This window comes from Chiloscyllium plagiosum, chromosome 4, assembly GCF_004010195.1.
Source record: "Chiloscyllium plagiosum isolate BGI_BamShark_2017 chromosome 4, ASM401019v2, whole genome shotgun sequence".
NCBI lineage: Eukaryota > Metazoa > Chordata > Chondrichthyes > Orectolobiformes > Hemiscylliidae > Chiloscyllium > Chiloscyllium plagiosum.
Genome location: NC_057713.1, coordinates 106,150,428 through 106,169,710, shown reverse-complemented (window position 1 = coordinate 106,169,710; position 19,283 = coordinate 106,150,428). Strand labels below are relative to the sequence as shown.

Here is a 19,283-nt window from a genome sequence, read left to right as displayed (position 1 = left end):
TCCTGATGAAGGGCTTTTGCCCAAAACATCAATTTTCCAGCTCCTCGGATGCTGCCTGACCTGCTGTGCTTTTCCAGCACCACTCTGATCTAAACTCTGGTTTCCAGCATCTGCAGTCCTCACTTTTGCCTCTTTGGTCCAACCAGTCTACACCAAACATAATCCCAAACTAAACTCGTCATGGCCTATATCCATACATACCTTTTCCTATTCATGCACTTAACTACGTGTCTTTTAAATGTTGTTACTGTGCCCACATCCACCACTTTCTCAGGAAGTTTATTTCACATGCGAATCACCTTCTGTGTGAAAAATTTGCCCCCATGTCTTTTTAAAATCTCTCTCGTCTCACCTTAAAACTATGAAATGGAGGTGCCAGTGTTGGACTGGGGTGTACAAAGTTAAAAATCACACAACACCAGGTAATAGTTCTACCTGATGAAGGATCAGCACTCCGAAAGCTTGTACTTCCAAATAAACCTGTTGGATCATAACCTGGTGTTGTGTGATTTTTAACTTATAAGTATGCCCCTAGCCTTGAAATCCCCCAACCTAGGGAAAAGACACCCACCATTAGGCCTGTCTATACCCGATCTTATAAACTTCTTTAAGGTCTTTATAGAAATGACACATTAGACGTCAGCACAATTGAGAGCAAAATGGGACAATGACAGCATGGATACAAAGTTGGTTGAGCATCAGAAAACGGACAAAAATGAATAGTTCATTTTCACCCTGAAAAAAGATGTACAATGGAGTTCTCTAGGCTTCCATGATGAGACCCCCCAAGTTTTCTTGATTAAGTATTAATAACCTAGATTTGAATACACAGGGTACCATTTCAAAGTTTAGAAATGAGACAAAGCTTGTAACTATTATGAATTGTGAGGAAAGTGATAGCCATCAAGAGACAGGTTGGTGGAATGAGCAAACAAAATTTAATGTAGAAAAATGTGAAGTGATACATTTTGCTGAGAACAAGAAGGAACAATATAATAAAGCTTGCATTCTTAAGGGAATGCACAAGCAGGATGACCTTGCGGGTAAATGGAGTCAAATTCTTGAAGGTAACAGGGAGCTTGGTAAATGGCTTAAAAAGCGTAAAGAATCCTGGGCTTAATAAATAGAGGTGTAGGATACAGTTGTATGAAAGTTATGATAAACACTTCATACAACACTGGTCTGAACTCACTGGAGGATTGCATCTAATTTCTACAGTTTAGAGGGGCATGAAGACTTCAGAGGGGTATGAGAAAAAGGTTACAAGAAAGGTTCCAGGAATAATTATCTTCAGTTTTGTGGATAGATTGGAGAAACTGGGACAGAAATTGCTAGAGAAATTCAGCAGGTCTGACAACATCTGTGGAGAGAAAGCAGAGTTAACGTTTTACGTCCAGTGACCCTGCTTCACTGAACCTGAAATATTAACTCTGTTTTCTTTCTGCAGCTGCTGCCAGACCTGCTGAGTTTCTCCAGCAATTTCTGTTTTTGTTTCAGATTTCCAGCTTCTGCAGTTCTTTGCTTTATATTGGAAAAAAAGAGTTATTTTCTTTAACAAAGACTGTAAGGAGGTTTGATAGAGGTGCTCTAATTCATGAAAAGTCTACAAACAGTAGATAGAATTAAATCATTTGAGAACTACAGGACATTGATTAAAATTATTTTGTTTTTATTTCATAGGATTCAGCAGCACTAACAAGGGAAGTATATGTTTCCCATCCCTATTGTCTTTTAAGCATTGCAGTCCATATGAAATACGTACACCAATAGTGCTGTTGGGAGGTGACAGTGAAGGAAACAATGATATCATTCCAAGTTAGGATGGCATATAATTTTGACGGGGATTTTGAAGGGGGTGGTGTTGCCATTCATCTGCTACCCTTGTCTTACTAGGTGGTAGAAATCACAAGTTTGGAAGTAGCTGTTAAAGGAGCCTTAACAGTGCAACTTCTAATTGGTGTACAGTGGTGGTAGAGGAAGTGAATGTTAATTTGGCAGATGGGATGCCAAACAAATGGACTATTTTTTTTCTGGATGGTAGTGAGCTTTTTGAGTGTTGTTGTGAAGATCTGAATTCCCGAGGGGGGGTCTCTCAGTTCCATGATCGGCCAGTAAACACACCTGTAAATGACTCTTTGTGAATCACACAAGCAAGCGTTTATTCTTTGATTCGGCCAGGTCGGTAGACTTTGATCAGCCCAGAAGTATGAGTACTCCTAGACCACCAAAAGAATCCAATGACTCAGAATTTGCATAGGGTTCATATACATTGTTCATAGGCAGGCATGGAGCATGATCGCTTGGTAGTAACCAATTAAATATCATTAAGTATTTGTGCATACTGTCTTATCCTATCATAATTTCTTGTAAACAACCTGTTCTTAGAATCGTCTTTGTCCTGCCTTGTGGTTAGGGTTGAACCGTTACTTCTGTATTTTTATCAAGTTTGATCAGTCTGCAGTTTCTTGTTTTGTCTGGTTCAGTGCAATCTAATTTAGCAATGCAGAAGCCATTTTGTGCAGTGCTTTCAACCATTTTGTCCTACCTGTCAGATGCCCACATCCTCAGTTGGAGCTGCACTCATCCAGGCAAGTCAGTAGTATTCAGACTCCTGACTTGTGCCAGGAGGTGGATAGGTTTTGAGGACCATGCAAGTAGGTTAATCATCACAGGATGTCTAGCTTCTGACCTGCTCTTTTAGCTAGTTATTTATATGGTTGGTGCCTTTCAATTTCTGATCATTGGTAATCCCCAAGATGTTGGCAGTAGAGTGTTCAGTGATGGTAATGGCATTGAAAGTCAAGGGGGTGTGGTTAGACCTTTTCTTGTTGGAGATGGTCATTGCCTGGCAATTGGTAAAGTGGAACTATTACCTGCCATTTATCAGCCAAAGTCAGAAAGTTACCAAGGTCTTGCTGCATATGGATATGACCAACTAAGAATTTGATGAGTCAAGAAGGAACTGAAGACTGCAGCCAGTATTCCCACCTTTGATATTAAGATGGAGGGAAAGCCCTTGATGAGGAAGCTACAGATGGTTGGTGGTGGGGTAACAGTCTTAATAAGGAATAACATTATTTGTATATTTGTAAGTGAAGGTCTTGGATCAAAGGATCAAGATGTAGAATCAATTTCAGTGGAGCTACAAAACGGGGAAAAGGGAAACAAACATTAATGCGCATTGTTAATGGAACACCAAACGAAAGTACAAATGTTCGGCATGCTATAAATTAGGAAAGTAGAAATGCATGAAAAATGGGTAATACTGTAGTAACAGGAAACTTCAATTTCCATTTTGGACTGTATTAACCAAATTAGCACTAATGCTGTGGGAGGTGAATTCCTGGAAGGTGAAAGTAATAAATTTCTGAAATTATTTTGAAGAGACAACTAAAATTTGCGCTGTTTTCAAATCGGTGTTATATAATGAGAATGGGCTAATTAATAACCTTGCTGTAAAGGCGTCTTTTGGAAATAGTGAATGTAATATGATAGAATTTTACAAAAACTTTGAATGTGGCATAATACATTCTAAAGTCTTAAAGTGGAGGTCTTAAAGTGGAGCAAGGGTATCTGAGAGTATGAGGGTAACTTGGTGATGGTAGATTGGGCAAATGCACTCAAAATGTTGACAGTAGGCAAACAGCGGATAGTCCTTAAAGAAATGCCACAAGGTCTACAACAGGTATATATTCCTCTAAACACTTAAGTATCAAACAAAGGTTAAAGATTGTATTATCAAAGGAAGTAGCTTATAAGAATTCCAGAAATAATGGTAAACCTGAAATAGGTCAAAACAAAACTGACAAGGAAAATAAGAGAATATGAACTGAAGCTTGTGAGAAACATAAAGGAAGAACATAAAACCTTCTATCAATATATTAGATGAAAATGGTTGGAAGGATTTATTTAGAGCCATTAGAGGTGAGGACAGGAGATTTTTTTGTGGAAAACAAGGACATAGTGGAGAAACTAAACAACAATTGCATCTGTTTGTATAGAAAAAGGCTCTGATCCTGAAGAAGGGCTTATGCCCGAAACGTCGATTCTCCTTCTCCTTTGATGCTGCCTGACCTGCTGCGCTTTTCCAGCAACACATTTTTAAGCCTACAAAAAGGTACAGAAAATCTCGCAGAAAATCTATCATCTCACCAAACTAAGAGACTGTGTAACTGACGAGCTGCATCACTCCCACGAAGAGGGAGTGATTGAAAAATTAGTTGGATTGAGGATTGAGAAACCACTTGGACCAGAAGAGCTTCATCCTAGAGCGTTGAAAGAAATAGCAATAGAGATAGTAGAAGCATCTGTGGTTACCTTTTGTGATACTACAAATTCTGGAAAGGTTCCTGATGGAGGTAGCAAGTACAATCCAATTATTTAAGAAGGAAGAGGCAGAGTGGAGAACTACAGACCTGTTCATTTGATATCAGTAATATCAGTATGAGGAAGGATGTGTTACTGAATATATGAAAAGATATGACAAAATTGTGCAGAGCTAATATGGATTTATGAAAGGGAAATAATGCTTGACAAACTCATTGGAGTTTTTTGAATGTTACGGTTAACACAGACAAAGAAGAACCAGTGAAAGTATTTTGATTTTCAGAAGGCATTATGACTTTTGATAAGGTACCACACAGGATGGTAGTAACATAGGTCAGCAAGACTTGATGGGCTGAAAGACCTCTTCTGTCCTGCAAAACTGTATGACAGAGAATAGGAATAAATGGATTCTACTCAGAATGGCACTTTATTGCGAATAGAGTGCTATAAGAGTCAGTGTTATGTCCACAACTGTTCATAATTTATATAAATGATTTGGATTTGGGAACGAATTGTTGAATTTCCACATTTGCTGATAACATCAAACTAAATGGGAATATAATTTATGAGGAGGATGCCAGGAGGCTTCAAGAGGATTTGAACAGGTTTAGTGAATGGGCAAGAATGTGGCCAATGGAAGATAATATGTGTAACTGTGAAGTTATTCACTATGGTAGCAAAAACAGCAAGGCAGAATATTCCTTAAATGGTGAGAAACTGGGAAATATAGGTGTGTATTAAAAAACTGGGTATCCTTGTTCATAAATGATAAACCTTTTCTCATGTGATTTCTTGCCACACTGAGTTTGGTTTGGACAGAGTGGTTGAGGAGAAAACAAATTGAAGAATTATCCTCAGATTGTGATTTCAAAGTAGCATAATTTATTGTACATTAGCATGTTTTAATCAATGATATACATGGCTCTGATCTTATAATGACTTTAGATAAGGACTAATCAACTTTCTGCATGTGTTCATGTGAGTCTTCTCATCCACATCGTTAACCTGGTGTTCTTTCAGGCAGGACAGTGCAGTGCACCATAGCTTTGCCCACGCTACATATTTACAATCAGTGATATGCAACTCAGTGACATAAGCACAAGATTGCCCTGTAAGGCTTTACACAGCAACTAAAGACTAGCAGATAGCTGCAACAAGTGATTAGGAAGGCAAGCAGTATATCAGCAATAGTTTCAAAGGGATTGGAGTATAGAAGTATAAATGTGTTACTGCAATTATATAATGTCTTGGTAAAATCTCAGTTGGGGTATGGTGAACAGTTTTGGTCTCCTCATATAAGGACATGTTATAAAGACTTTTCAAAGGACTTTCACCAGATTAAACCCTGGCATGGCAGGATTATCTAATGAGAAGAGGTTGGAGAAATTGTGTCCTTCGAATTTTGATGAGCAAGAAGTGTTGTCATTGAGACTTATGAATTTAGTACAAGCGGGACCCAGTAGATATGGAGAGGACACTTGCCTTAACTAGTAATTCAAGTATCGGCCATCCATTTTCAGACTGAGATGCGAAGTTCCTTCACTCAGAGGGTCGTGAATCTTTGGAATTCTCTTTCCCAGGAATGCTGTGCAAGCTCAATCATAGAGCAAGCTCTCGATAAAAATCAATAGATTTCTGTAGACTAATGACATTAAGGATAAAGAGATAGATTGGAAAGATTAAATTGAGGATTTTGACATTCATGGTTACTTGGTGAAAATCCTGGAACTCCCTCCCTAACCACGTCATAGGTGTACCTATAACAAATAGATTGCAGCAGTTCAAGAAAGCAGCTCACCACCACCTTCAGACAAATTGGATATAGCTATTAGTCAATGAATTTTGGCCCAGCCAGTGAAGCCCATATTCAGTGTCCATTGCTCTCGATGTGGTCTCCTCCACACTGGTGAGACAGGATGCCAACTTACAGAACATTTCAGAGAACATCTCCGGGACAGACGCACCAAACAACCCCATTGCCCTGTGGCTAACCACTTCAACTCTCCCTCCCACTCCACTGAGGACATGCAAGACTTGGGCCTCCACCACCGCCAAATCCTAGCCAACCAACGCCTGGAGAAAGAACACTTCATCTTCCACCTAGTGACCCTCCAACCACATGGCATCAACCTCAATTTCACCAGGTTCCTCATCTCCCCTCCCTCCACCTTATCCCAGATTCAACCACCTAACTCAGCACTGTTCCACCTTTTACCTTCCCAGCTACCTTCCCTCACTAGCTCCATACCCCTCCTATTTATCTCTGAGCCTCTTTGCCCCTCCCCCCACATTCCTGACGAACTTATACCCAAACATCGACTCTCCTGCTCTCAGATGCTGCCTGACCTGCTGTGCTTTTCCAGCACCACACTTTTTGACTCTGATCTCCAGCATCTGCAGTCCTCACTTCCCCGAAAAATAAAAGAAGTTGATTCGTCATTTTCTAATATGGCAGGCAAGCTCACTGTGCTGAATGGCCTCCTCCTATGTGCCTATGGGCAATGCTCTGTCTCCTGAGGAAGTCAGATTATTATGAGGTTCATTAAGGTTATACTGATGTGCCTATCTAACATGTATAAGTTACATTTTACCAATCCAAAACTAAAACCACAAACTCAACAGTGTTGTAACAATCAAGCATCTCTTTCAGATCTCTCAATGGGTTGCTATCAATTTTTGTCTTCCTACCTGTCATATAAACAACTGAAAACATCACTCGATTTCCAGTAGCCAAACATGGGCAAGATGGGGAAAGTGGTGCAACATAATGTGGGTTTCAAGTAGGAGCAAATTGTTAAGAGTATAATAATAATGTCTGATGCATTGATGTGCATGCTCTTGTTCTGAAATTGCTGAAAATGTGTTGCTGGAAAAGCGCAGCAGGTCAGGAAGCATCCAAGGAGCAGGTGAATCGACGTTTCGGGCATGAGCCCTTCTTCAGCCTTCTTGATACCTGAAGAAGGGCTCATGCCCGAAATGTCGATTCTCCTGCTCCTTGGATGCTGCCTGACCTGCTGCGCTTTTCCAGCAACACATTTTCAGCTCTGATCTCCAGCATCTGCAGTCCTCACTTTCTCCTTGTTCTGAAATTACCCACCTTTACTCTTCCTTTTCTTCATGCTTTAATGTGTTACAGCCTTCTTTGACTTCATCAGAACCAGCGACAGGCTGCTGTAACTGCTGAGCTGTCCTTGCCCAGTGACAACTGGATTTTGGAGCTCATGAGGATACAGCAGTTGAGAAGTGGAAGCACTTTGACTGAGCTGTATTTTCTCTGTCTCTTCCTCAATCACACTTCACATGTCAGAGCTGTACACTCTGCTAACACTGTGGGTGTAAATAACAACACATGTTAACACATATTTGATTGCTTTGTTTGATGCTGTCTGCAGTTAGTAATTCTTTTCATGGAAGACCAGGTTATCGCAATGGCCTAGCACCATATCCTGCTTGTGTTTGAGATGGATTGCTCCATTGGCAAACATAGATAGTACATGAGACACCTGTCAATACAATAAACATTCACTGCTACATTCTGGACACAGTGGTGAGAGAGAGGAGGCATCAAGTTTAAAAGAGCATGCAGAGACACTTAATCTGAACACAGCACTGAGAGAGAGGAGGCAACAAGAACATTAAAGAACGTGGAGAGAGAAGTATGTCTTCATTATGAACTCAACATCGAGAGAGGAGGCAGCACGTTTGAAAACATGGAGAGTGGGGAGCAGCTTCAGCACTGAGAGAGGTCAAGTGTGAAAGATAATCCAAGGAAATCTGTAAGTTCATTGGTTGGTGAGAAGCTGTTGATAATGGCTGAGTCTAAATAGCCTAAATTTTTTAAAAATGTATGATTTACAAAGAAACAGCAGTTACATGAATTTCAGGACATAGCATGAGCAAAGTAAAACAAACTAGCAGTGAAGAAAAATAAATTTTATAGTAAAGTTTGCATTCATTCTAAGGGTAACAAATAGTTTTCAGAATGTCAGGATGGTAAGGACAAGAGAACTATACATCCTGCAGTATGTATGAAATCATGGGCAGACCATGTGTCCCAAACAAACACATCAGCAGGAAGTGTCACTGGCTGCACAAGCTTGAGCTCAAGGTTTCAGAACTTGGGCAGTGGCTGGGGTCACGGCTATGTATGTACGAGACAGAGGACTGTGTGGATAGCACCTAAGCAAATGGTCACATTGCAGGTGAGAAACGTAGAGAGTGAATAGGGAACTATGAGGTAGTCTAAGAAGACCAGAAAATAATGCAGGAGCCCCCTGTCTACATGCTTGCCAATCAGTATTCTATTTTGGAAGCTGGTGAGGGTTAGAATGATGGGTCTTCAAGGGAGTGGAGTCTGAAACAGGTCCATGACATCAAAACCATCTCACCTGCAATGGAGAATGAAAACACAATACATATAGTGGATTCCACGGTCAAGATTAAACAAAGGAGCAGCATTACGGAAGCTTGTACTTTCAAATAAACCTGTTGGACTACAACCTGATGTTGTATGATTTTTAACTTTGCCCACCCCAGACCAATGCCAGCGCCTCCATATCAAAGATTCAGACTGGCATTTCTGCAGCATGAAACGTGTCTTCAAGATTATATGTTCCCTCCTAGGGTCAAGGATGTCACAAGGCAGCTACAAGACATTCGTTTAGGGGAATGGGATGAGTCAGATATTGTGGTTCACATTGATGATGGGAAGAGGGATGAGATCATGAAAGCAGATTTCATGGAGTTGGAAAGAAAATTGAAAAGCAGGACTACAAGGGCAGTAATCTCAGGGTTACTTCCAGTGCCACGTGCTAGTGAAAATAACAGTAGGATGATTAATTGATTGAACATGTGGCTGGAGAACTGGTGTCAGAGGGAGGGCACCTGATTTTCCAGGAATTGGAGCAGTGGGACCTGTACAAGTTGGATGGGATACATTTTAACAGGACTAGGACTGATGCCCTCACAGAGGGATTTGCTAATACTGTCAGGATTAGTTTATACTTTCTTGTCAGGCTGAATGGCAAACCAAGCTGAAACTTTCCCGTCTTGTGAACACTTTTTGTTTTCTCTGGAGCATTATGATACTGGGTTCTCAAAGCTGTACTTCAGGGAAGTGATGATAGAATGTTGTTTTCCATTGTGAATTGGTCAGATGATCAAACTTGAGAGTGAATGCCTATCATCACAGTTTCTGTGTTAGGAGAAAAATATAGCTTATAGAGAATAGATTCAGCTGAATATTAAGAATGTTTCTCATTTATTCAAGGCTTAATTTTAATGCCAGAAAGATTCTTTAAGATTTGAATAAACAAGCATGTTTAAGCAATTTAATTAAAAAAATTAAAATTTGTTTGTTCCGGGTTGTTTAATGGAAAGTTCACTAATGCTGCATATGTGTATCTGCATTTCCGTTGCACAATGGAGAGTAAATCAGAAAACTGTACCTTCCAGCCTATTATTGTCACCCATAATTTTAAAGAGCAGGTAATTTATGCTTAAATATCTGAAGGGAGGAAAATAAAAATAAGAAATAGCTAGCAACAGACAATGTGATGTGGATTATTAAAGACTATAAAAGAAGCAATAGACATAGTGGAGGGAGGAAAATGAGTGGTAAAAGCATGTTGAGGAATTGGAGTTTAATGGTTTTTAAAAGGATCAACAGCAATTTAATTTGTATAATTGATGAAGCCCAATTCCCTCAAGGCAAGTAAACTTTGCTGTCATGTAGAATTTTCCAGATCCCAGCAAGCCTGAATACTACTTTGTTTGAAAAGCTGCAAAACTTTCTCCCTTAGCTTTCTCCTTCCACTTCAAGAATTTTTTTGTCTTTATCAGTGCCTTCTAATCCATTAACAACCCTCAGCATTCCCTCACCTAGTGATCCAAGAATGCAGGAGGTGATCCAGCATTCATAGACCCTTCCTCTACAGATTTCCTGGAACCTTTACCCCATTGCTTTCAGAAACTTGCAAAGCACTGCTGCCACTCAACATGTTGAAGCTCCATAGGAAATCTAGGGACTCACCTCATCACATCCTGCTTCTCTGACACCCCAACCAAGCACCAGTTTCCCTGACCTCCAGCCTTTATCCAAACCCCATTCCCAAGCCATCCCCTTTCTCCCAATCCTTAGTCCATTTTCACACTGTCCACGAGCCCAGATGCCTGATCTGGTGATCTCCTCCACCAATCCCGACTATCTCTGACCCTGATTGCAATAGTATGATCATCCTATTTCTATATAGTCCCTTTAAATTTAAGGGGACGTATCATTATCTTGCATGGAAAATGATATAAAAAAATCCTTGATGCCAAGTTAAAGAAGAGATATTAGTAAAGCTGATAAAAGTTTGGTTCGGGAGGTGAGTTTATTAAGGAGTGTGTTAAAGGAGTGAAACCACATGGAGAGACTAGGAAGTCTAAGGTTAGAATTTTAGATTTTAGTACTTAAATGTTTGAATTCACAACCACAAATGGCTGGGCTATGATGGAAGATGTAAAAGAGGTCAGAATTGAAAAATGCAGAATTATTCTAAATTTCTTAAGATGTAGAAACCACAAACATTGGGAAAGGTGAGGTCATGGAGGCATTTGATGAAGAGTGTGTTTTAAAATTGAGGTGAAAATGGAAGGGACAGCTGAGAGATGCTAAGAAAAGAACAGTAAGAAGAGGAAAAGAAGTAAATTGATTACATTTACTACATTTTATTTAAAGTATATTATCATCATTGCATTCCATGATGGTCTTGAATACTGCATGAAGCATCCAACAATTTCTGATGTGGACCTGGAAATGAATGTCTAATCTAGTTGTGCCCCAAATCTGCATCCCTGAAATTGATGGAGTAAAGATGAAATCCCTCCTTCAGGGAGATCAGTCATTGGAAAGGTGAAAGGCTTTGATAGAAACAAGAGCATTATAATTGGAGGTGAGGGTATGATTAAGCAGATTGATAGTTGAAGTGTCATGGAGTTTGAGGACCAAAGGCTGAATAAATCAAGTTTGACAGCTTGGGGAAGGATATTGGGGGAGTGGTGATGACATATGAAACACTGGGGAGGTTCAGGGTCCATATTAAAGACAAGAAAAGGAAAGAAGCGGGAGGCAAACAGCAAGATCAGTTTAGTCTTTAAAGTACATTAGCCTTTTAATAATGATATTCAATAAGCTAGTTAATGACACTTCATTTATCTGTGGTGCTGAAACATGAAAAAGAAATGAACATAAACCAAAAATATAATAAGACTCAGCTGAATCTCAGCTGAACCAAAGCAAGTGGCTGTAGATAGCCTCAGTGAGTTTGGTTTGTGGAAGGGAATATTGACTTTGATTTGCCTCTTTATCATTGCCTTATGACTTCTGCTAGAGCATGTTTGTAAGCACCAGAAAGCAACATCATCTGACTTGGAACTGATCCCATTCACTGCCAAAGATCATATGGCCACTCACTTTTTAGTTATACAACAAGTAATAGTCTTTAGCAAGTCATCAAAAGGTAACAGGTAGTGATAGGAGATTACTGAGCATATTTTAAGCAGATAGAAACTACATTAGTCAGTATCTATGCTAGGCCCCTGACAGCACTGCCTCATTAATTGAAAACAACAATGAGTGCCTAGAAATGTGATCACCTCATTTTCCAAGGATACAGTTTCAAACGTAGGTCAGCTAAGGTAACCTTGTATACTCTCAGATGCAAAACTAGAACTCTAGCGTTCAGTACATCTGTTTCTATTTTTCCACATCATCATCATGTCCCTCATCTACTTAAAAAACATTTCTGTTCGATTGCAGCTGCAGAAGCTAAAGCGGTCACTGTCATTTAAAACAAAAGGTCTCCGGAGTAAAAGTGCAGAGAACTTCTTCCAACGGACAAGCAGTGAGACAAAGCTGCAGGTAGAACTACTGCCTGGAGTCAGTTCCAGCACTGGACAGCTCCCAGTCTCCGAAAGTCAAACGTCCACCCCAACTAAAACTCAGAGGCAGTATGAGAACAGGACGCACTCCTTCCTCGAATACGTTTTCAAGAAACCAACCTTTTGCGATACCTGCAACCACATGATCGTCGGTAAGCAGTTCCCCTGTGAAGTATGCAAGCATGTTGATGTTCTTCATATTTTTAAGGATGAATCTCTGGACAAGAATTGCTATTATTAGATTTACCCATCTTTCAAGTAATACTTTGAGGGTTCTTTTGCACTGAATTTAAGATCTTTCTTGTAGACAACATAATTGTTGATAATACCAAAGCGTCGTTGTAAGAATGAATCTGCAAAAATGTCTCCATCATCCAGACGGTCGTTCTCTCAAGCGAGGGAAGAGGTTGAGAAGGAGAGTCCCTAATATTGTCAGCAAACCAACTGTTCAGTCAACCGAACTAACTGACCCCAATTTTAAATTGGTTATCACTTCTATATAGTAATTAATTGTGGCCCCAGCACAAGTACATCACTTCTTACAGTTTACTATCCTGAAAAGGCACCCCTTATCCCAGTTCTGTGTTTTATATTAGTTAGTCAATTCTCCATTTGTGCTAATATACTACCTCAAACACCATGGTTTGGAGTATAATGTACACCTTTTTAAATGCCTTTTGAAAATCCAAATGTATTACATTCACTGCTTCCTGTTTATCTTACTTGCTTGTTCTCTCCTCAAAGACATCTAGTAAACTTGCTCGGCATATTTTTTCCTCATAAAGCCACGCTGGTTCTGCTTCATCATGCTATGTATTTCAAAAAACTGTGCAATTACATCTTCTATAATATACTCTAATACTTTCCCAATTGTAGACATCCACCAATTTTGTATCATCAGGAAATTTGGATACATTGCAATTTACCATCCCCCTCCTCCAAATAGTAAGTAATTGAGGCCATAGGACTGATCTTTGTGGCATTCTAATAGTGGTATATTTTCAATCTGAAAGCACCCATTAGTCCTGCCTCTCTCTCATTTGTTAACCAATCCATGTACGTATGTTATTTCAATACTACAAGCTGATTGATTGTGCAATAATATTTTTATATGGCACATTAACAATCCCCCTGTGGAATTCCAAATACACTACATTTACTGGCAGCCCTTTATCAAGTTGCTTGTTATATAATCAAATAACTCTAGCAAATTTGTCAAACATGCTTTCACTTTCAGAAAACCATGTTTATTCAGTTTGATTGTGTAATGCTTTCCAAATGTCCTGCTTTTTTTCTCAATAATGAACTCTAGCATTTTCCCATTAATGGATGGTTGTATATGTATCTTAATTTTATTTACTTGCTTTACATTGGTATCCCTAAATATTTGTTTATAAAATGAATCTTATTGATCATCAGTCTTGTCAGCTCCAATTGTGTCAGCAGCCACAGCCTTTTGGGAGAAGACAGTTTCACTGCCCCACTACCCTTTATGTGGAAAAGTGTTCCCTGATGTTGCTCCTTCCTGGCCAGGCTCAGATTTTAAGATTTTGACTCCCTTTCTTCATTTCCACACCAGAAATTTTTATTCCCCTCTGATCCAACCCTCTTTCTGGTGAATCTGCACAGTATGACTTCCAAGGACAATGTATTCTTTCCGAGGTGCAGTGCCTAGAACTCCAGATGATATCTGATCAAAGCCTGAAACAACTGCAGCAATCGCTCTTTTGTAAGGCAGTCCTTTTGAGATAAAGGTCATTATGCCATTGTTTTTTCCTGCTGGCTGTAAATGAACTGTGCACATAGTCTGTCAAATCTCTTTGCTATCATCCAGTTGGTCGTATTTTTCTATTTTAGAAAATACTCATTTTCCTTCCCATACAGAATTCCGTCTCCTATTGGTTTGCTCACCTCCTCCTTAATTAGTGCTTCTTGTTAACCTGTTGCCAAAATGCCAAACAAGTTTATAAAAAAACTGCACAAAAATTGGATTATTGATTAGTTTGGGGATATTTACAAGTATTGAAGGGTTGAAAGAGAACCAGAATCCCATTTATTAATGAACGATGATTTTTAATGCATGATTATAATAATAATTGAAGCAGAAATATTGATTTTTATTTTTATGTGCTACACTTTGTGGTTTGTAAAGCATGTTTTAAAGGAATTCCATATTTATGAAATGTACTATCATTGGTATCTGTTGACACAAATGTATCACTCTTTATGATTATTGTAATAGTCTTTACATTGCTAAATCATGGAGCTTCATTTGATTAACTGAACTTAGTGACTTAAACAAGTAAAATACTGTGGATGCTGGAATAAAAACAAAAATTGCTGGAAGTACTCAGCAGATCGAATAGCATCTGTGGAGAGAATGAGAGTTAACGTTTCAGGTCAGTAAACTTTTGTCAGGACTCATCAGGCTAAGAATTCAGTTCATATGAAATGTATCTGACCTGAAAAATTAATTCTGTTTCTCTCCATTTAGTGGTTTAAAACCCAGCAAAATCAGGCCACACTTAAACAATATATTTCCCTCTGTGCAGCATGCATGTGTTATGCTCCAATGAATTGTGCTAAAACAAGGTAAGGTGTCATGATTATGATTGGGAGAAATCAAGCTGATCCCAGGGTTCCTTTATGGATAAGATATTAGGAGGAATTCTACCAGGTCACATTTAAACAGAGGTGCATGACATTATGAAAAGGTATGTTAGATAGTTTCAATAACTGAGAGTTTTAGGATCTGGCACCATGAATGTGAGATTAAGTCTAGGATATTTAGGCGTGGAGTAGGAGAAATGTTTCATATTCATAAATTTGAGAGACTGTAGAGTGCACTACCAGAGTTAGTGATTGGAGGAAGAACATTGTTAATATTTAAGGATAGGTGGCTGAGGTAAAGAAAAGAATGAAGGAATTTGGGGTAGGACAGGTGCCTGTGCTTAGGGCTGTTGCTCACAATGTTGGACACACTGCATGTCTAATTGGATCAATTGGGTTATTCCAGTTTTATAATTTCTATAATTAATTATTGTGTGGGTTAAAACCACGCATTGGAGGAAACAGTGAGTCAAAAACCAATTATAGAAAATTACGCCCGACATGGTTTTAAGAAAGTTCAATTGTTATTTATTTGCAGTTGTCTGTACTGATATAGCTTCAGGTTAATATGTGCCATTAAATGCACTCTCTGTTCATTCAGATCACTTAATTGCTAACTGGATATATGGAAAATATTGATTTAACTTGTGATGTGTATTTATTTGACAGGCACCAATGCCAAACTTGGGCTGCGCTGCAAGGCTTGTAAGATGAGTATTCATCACAAATGCATTGATGGTGTTGAACAGCAGCGATGCATGGGCAAGCTGGTAAGAAGCACTGTGTATATAGTATGGTTACCATAGAAACAGACAGAACACTGTACGCTCAAAGATTAATCCCTTGAGGGTTGATTGTGATTTGCAGCTTTTAAAATTTGCAGAGATTAGCCATCAAAAAAACTAATAAAAATTATTTCACAGAGCACGTTATGGAGCATATTCAGAAGCAAAGCAACAAAACTGGAAGTTATTGCTAAATTTACAACATTCTTTCCATAAATCAAATTGTATTTTTCATTCTGGCATAGAAAGACTAATATGATCCTGAAAAAGGGTGACTATGTTGTTTAAAAGACTCTGAGAAAAAAGAACAAAATGTTTATGTTGCTGGAGGACTGGTCCAATGGGAAGTGCTTGCGTAAGTTTCTCCTGACAGTATGGAGAATGATTACCGAAAGAGAATTGAAAAGCATATCTGGCTATTTGACCAAGGGTTAGATTAGTAAAGGCTAGAGTTGTTCACTGGTTTTAGATTGAAAGTGGATACAGTTGGAGGTTATGTGGTGTAACTAGGGATCTAAATGCAGAATCTACCCAGCAAAACGATAAAGACACGAGTAATGAAAGCAGTTGTTCTGATTTAAATTTGCCAAATGACTTTCTTACTTGGAAAACTTTTTAATTTAAAATGACTCATCATTTGGATTAGCTTTGAAATCAGATATGTAATCTGAAGAACTGTACCAGAAGACTTGGTGTTGCAACCGTCTTCATATTCTTTTGTGTGTGTGTGTGTGTGTGTGTGTGTTTCCATCTCCTTCGGAATCAGTATAATTCAAGAAATTCAAAGCGTCTTTCAACATGGGACAGCTATTGTGCTACAATTGCCACATGTTTCTGGCTAACCAGTAAACACTCACACTCAGGCGAAAGTGAGGTCTGCAGATGTTGGCAATTAGAGTCGAGAGTGTGGTGCTGGAAAAGCACAATAGGTCAGGCAACATCTGAGGAACAGGAAAATCAATGTTTCAGGCAAAAGCCCTTCATCAGGACTCTCGTAATCACACTACCAGCTGTAGGCTCACCAGAAGTATTTGCAGATTAATAATTACCCTGTTCAGTGGCATGAGGTGTGACATCAGCATCATGCAAAAGCTCATTAGTGAAGTAGCAAAATTCTTCCCAGATGCCACAATCATTAAGCTAGTGAGAAGTTAAACTGACCAGGACAGTACACAAACTTGCTATTTTCCATCAAATACCACACAATTCTTCATATCCAGGCCCTTTCGACCCAACCAGTCCACACCGACCCTCCCAGAGTAACCCACCCAGACCCATTTCACACTGACTAATGCACCTAACATTATGGGCAATTTAGTATGGCCAATTCACCTAACCTGTACATCTTTGGACTGTGGGAGGAAACCCATACAGTCATGGGGAGAACGTGCAAATTCCACACAGACAGTCGCCCAAGGCTGGAATTGAACCTGGGACCCTACTGCTGTGAGGCAGCAATGCTCACCACTGAGCCACCGTGATATCTTTGACAGCATAGGTCAGACTCGAGATTATACTCAGATCTCCGATTAGAAAAATCAGTTGATGATTCGTACGAAATGAGTGACATAATTCAAAAAATAGGCACCACAATCGACCTTCTTGCTCCAAAGTTAAAGCAAAGAGGATCAACCAACGTCCTTTCTCATGCTTTCTGTCAAATAAATCCCATAGAATTCCAGCACAGATTTGTTCAGAGTAAATTGTAACTAACTAACTTGCTTAGTCTTTTCGATGAGGTGACACAGAGTGTGTTTGCAGGTATTGAGGCGGGTGTAGTGCACAAATGCGTTGTCACAACAAGTTTGTGTGCAAACTCGTGAAATGTAAGAGACAATAGAAACATAGATATAAAATTGACTAAGTGACAAGAAACCCAAGTGTTTTAAGATTGATGGTTTATTGTCAGATGATGTTAGAATCTAATTATCTTGATATATACCAATGACCTTGACATGTTTATATAGGCAAACTGTATGAATAACACAAAACTTGGAGGTGTTGTGAACTGTGATGATAGTGTTAAACTTCATTAGGCTAATATAATGATAAAAGATAATGGAAAAGGTATTGATTTTGGTAGGAAGTATGAAGAAAGATAATATAAAACAAAATGTACAATTTCTAAAGCAGGCATAGGAACAGAAAAACCTAGGAGCATATGTTCACAAGTCATTGAAAGTGGCAGGACAGATTGAGATTAACATGAATACAGCTTACAAGATCCTGGGCTTCTGAAATACCGTCATAGAGTACAAAAGCAAGGAGGTGATCACCAAAAAGTGTAAAACATGCGTTTGATCTCACTTTAGTATTGCATGCAGCTCAAAGCAACACACTTTCAAAAAGGATGTGAAGGCATTAGAGAAGGTACACGAAGGAATTATAGCATAGCACCAGGAGAGAAGAGAGCAAAGACTGTAATAGATTGGAGAAGCTGAGACTGTTCTCTTTAGAAGATGTAATTATGATGTTCAAAATCATAAGTGGGAATAAAATAGGAAATAAAAAGGATTTAGAAGATATTGACTGATGGGGATTGGCAAAAAGGATTATTTATGCAGCAAGTGGTTAGGATCTGTGACACATGCCCTGATAGTGTGGTGGAAACAGATTCTATCAAGGCATTTCAAGTTACTAGGTCATTATCTAAAGAGAAAATAATTTACAGGGTGTGGGGAAAGGGCAGGGGAATGCGACTCAGTGAAGTTCTTTTGTAAGGAGCTGATATACACTCGATTGCTCAAACAGCCATTCCAGTTTAGCTCAGGGCATGGTAAGGGTTAATAATAATGTAAAACCAATAACTGTAAGTGTTGGAGATCCAAAACAAAAACAGAAATTGCTGGTGAAACTCAGCAGACCTGGCATCATCTGTGGGAAGAAAGCAGAGTTAATATTTTGAGTCCAGTGACTCTTCATCTGAACTGATAGCAGCTTGAAAGAACTGGTACTCACACTGAAGATGAGGTTTGTGGTGAGAGGAGGCAAACGAATAGGTGCAGACAGAACTAAGAGTGGGAGAGGGAGAGTGATATGAAAGGGGTTGGCAGATAGTGCTAGAAGACTGGAGGATAGCAAATGTGGTTCCCCTGTTCAAGAAGGAGAGTAGAGACAATCCTGGTAACTATAGACCCGTGAGCCTTACTTTAGTTATTGGTAGTGTTGGAAAAGATTATAAGAGATAGGATTTATAATCATCTAGAAAAGAATAATTTGATCAGAGATAGTGTGGTGTAAAATTATGTCCCAATACATGTGTGAATCATAATGTAACACATGTATTGGGCCAAGCAAAGATTATAAGAGATAGGATTTATAATCATCTAGAAAAGAATAATTTGATCAGAGATAGTCAGCACGGTTTTGTGAAGGGGAGGTCGTGCCTCACAAACATTATTGAGTTCTTTGAGAAGGTGACCAAACAGGTAGATGAGTGTAAACCGGTTGATGTGGTGTATATGGATTTCAGCAAGGCATTCGATAAGGTTCCTCACAGTAGGCTATTGTACAAAATGCGGAGGAATGGGATTTTGGGAGATATAGCAGTTTGGATCAGTAATTGGCTTGCTGAAAGAAGACAGAGGGTGGTAGTTGATGGAAAATGTTCATCCTGGAGTCCAGTTACCAGTGGTGTAC

At 39.1% G+C, this 19,283-nt stretch overlaps 1 protein-coding gene across 2 annotated transcripts in view; it reads left to right on the top strand.

Moving 5' to 3' along the window:
* stac (SH3 and cysteine rich domain) overlaps positions 1–19,283 on the top strand; it is a 123,125-nt gene that overhangs the window by 28,740 nt on the left and 75,102 nt on the right. For both annotated transcript variants that reach the window (XM_043688836.1, XM_043688837.1), the window contains exons 2-3: positions 12,128–12,401; positions 15,529–15,629. In XM_043688836.1, coding sequence (XP_043544771.1) covers positions 12,128–12,401; positions 15,529–15,629 — 375 coding nt within the window. The remainder of the gene's footprint in view (positions 1–12,127; positions 12,402–15,528; positions 15,630–19,283) is intronic.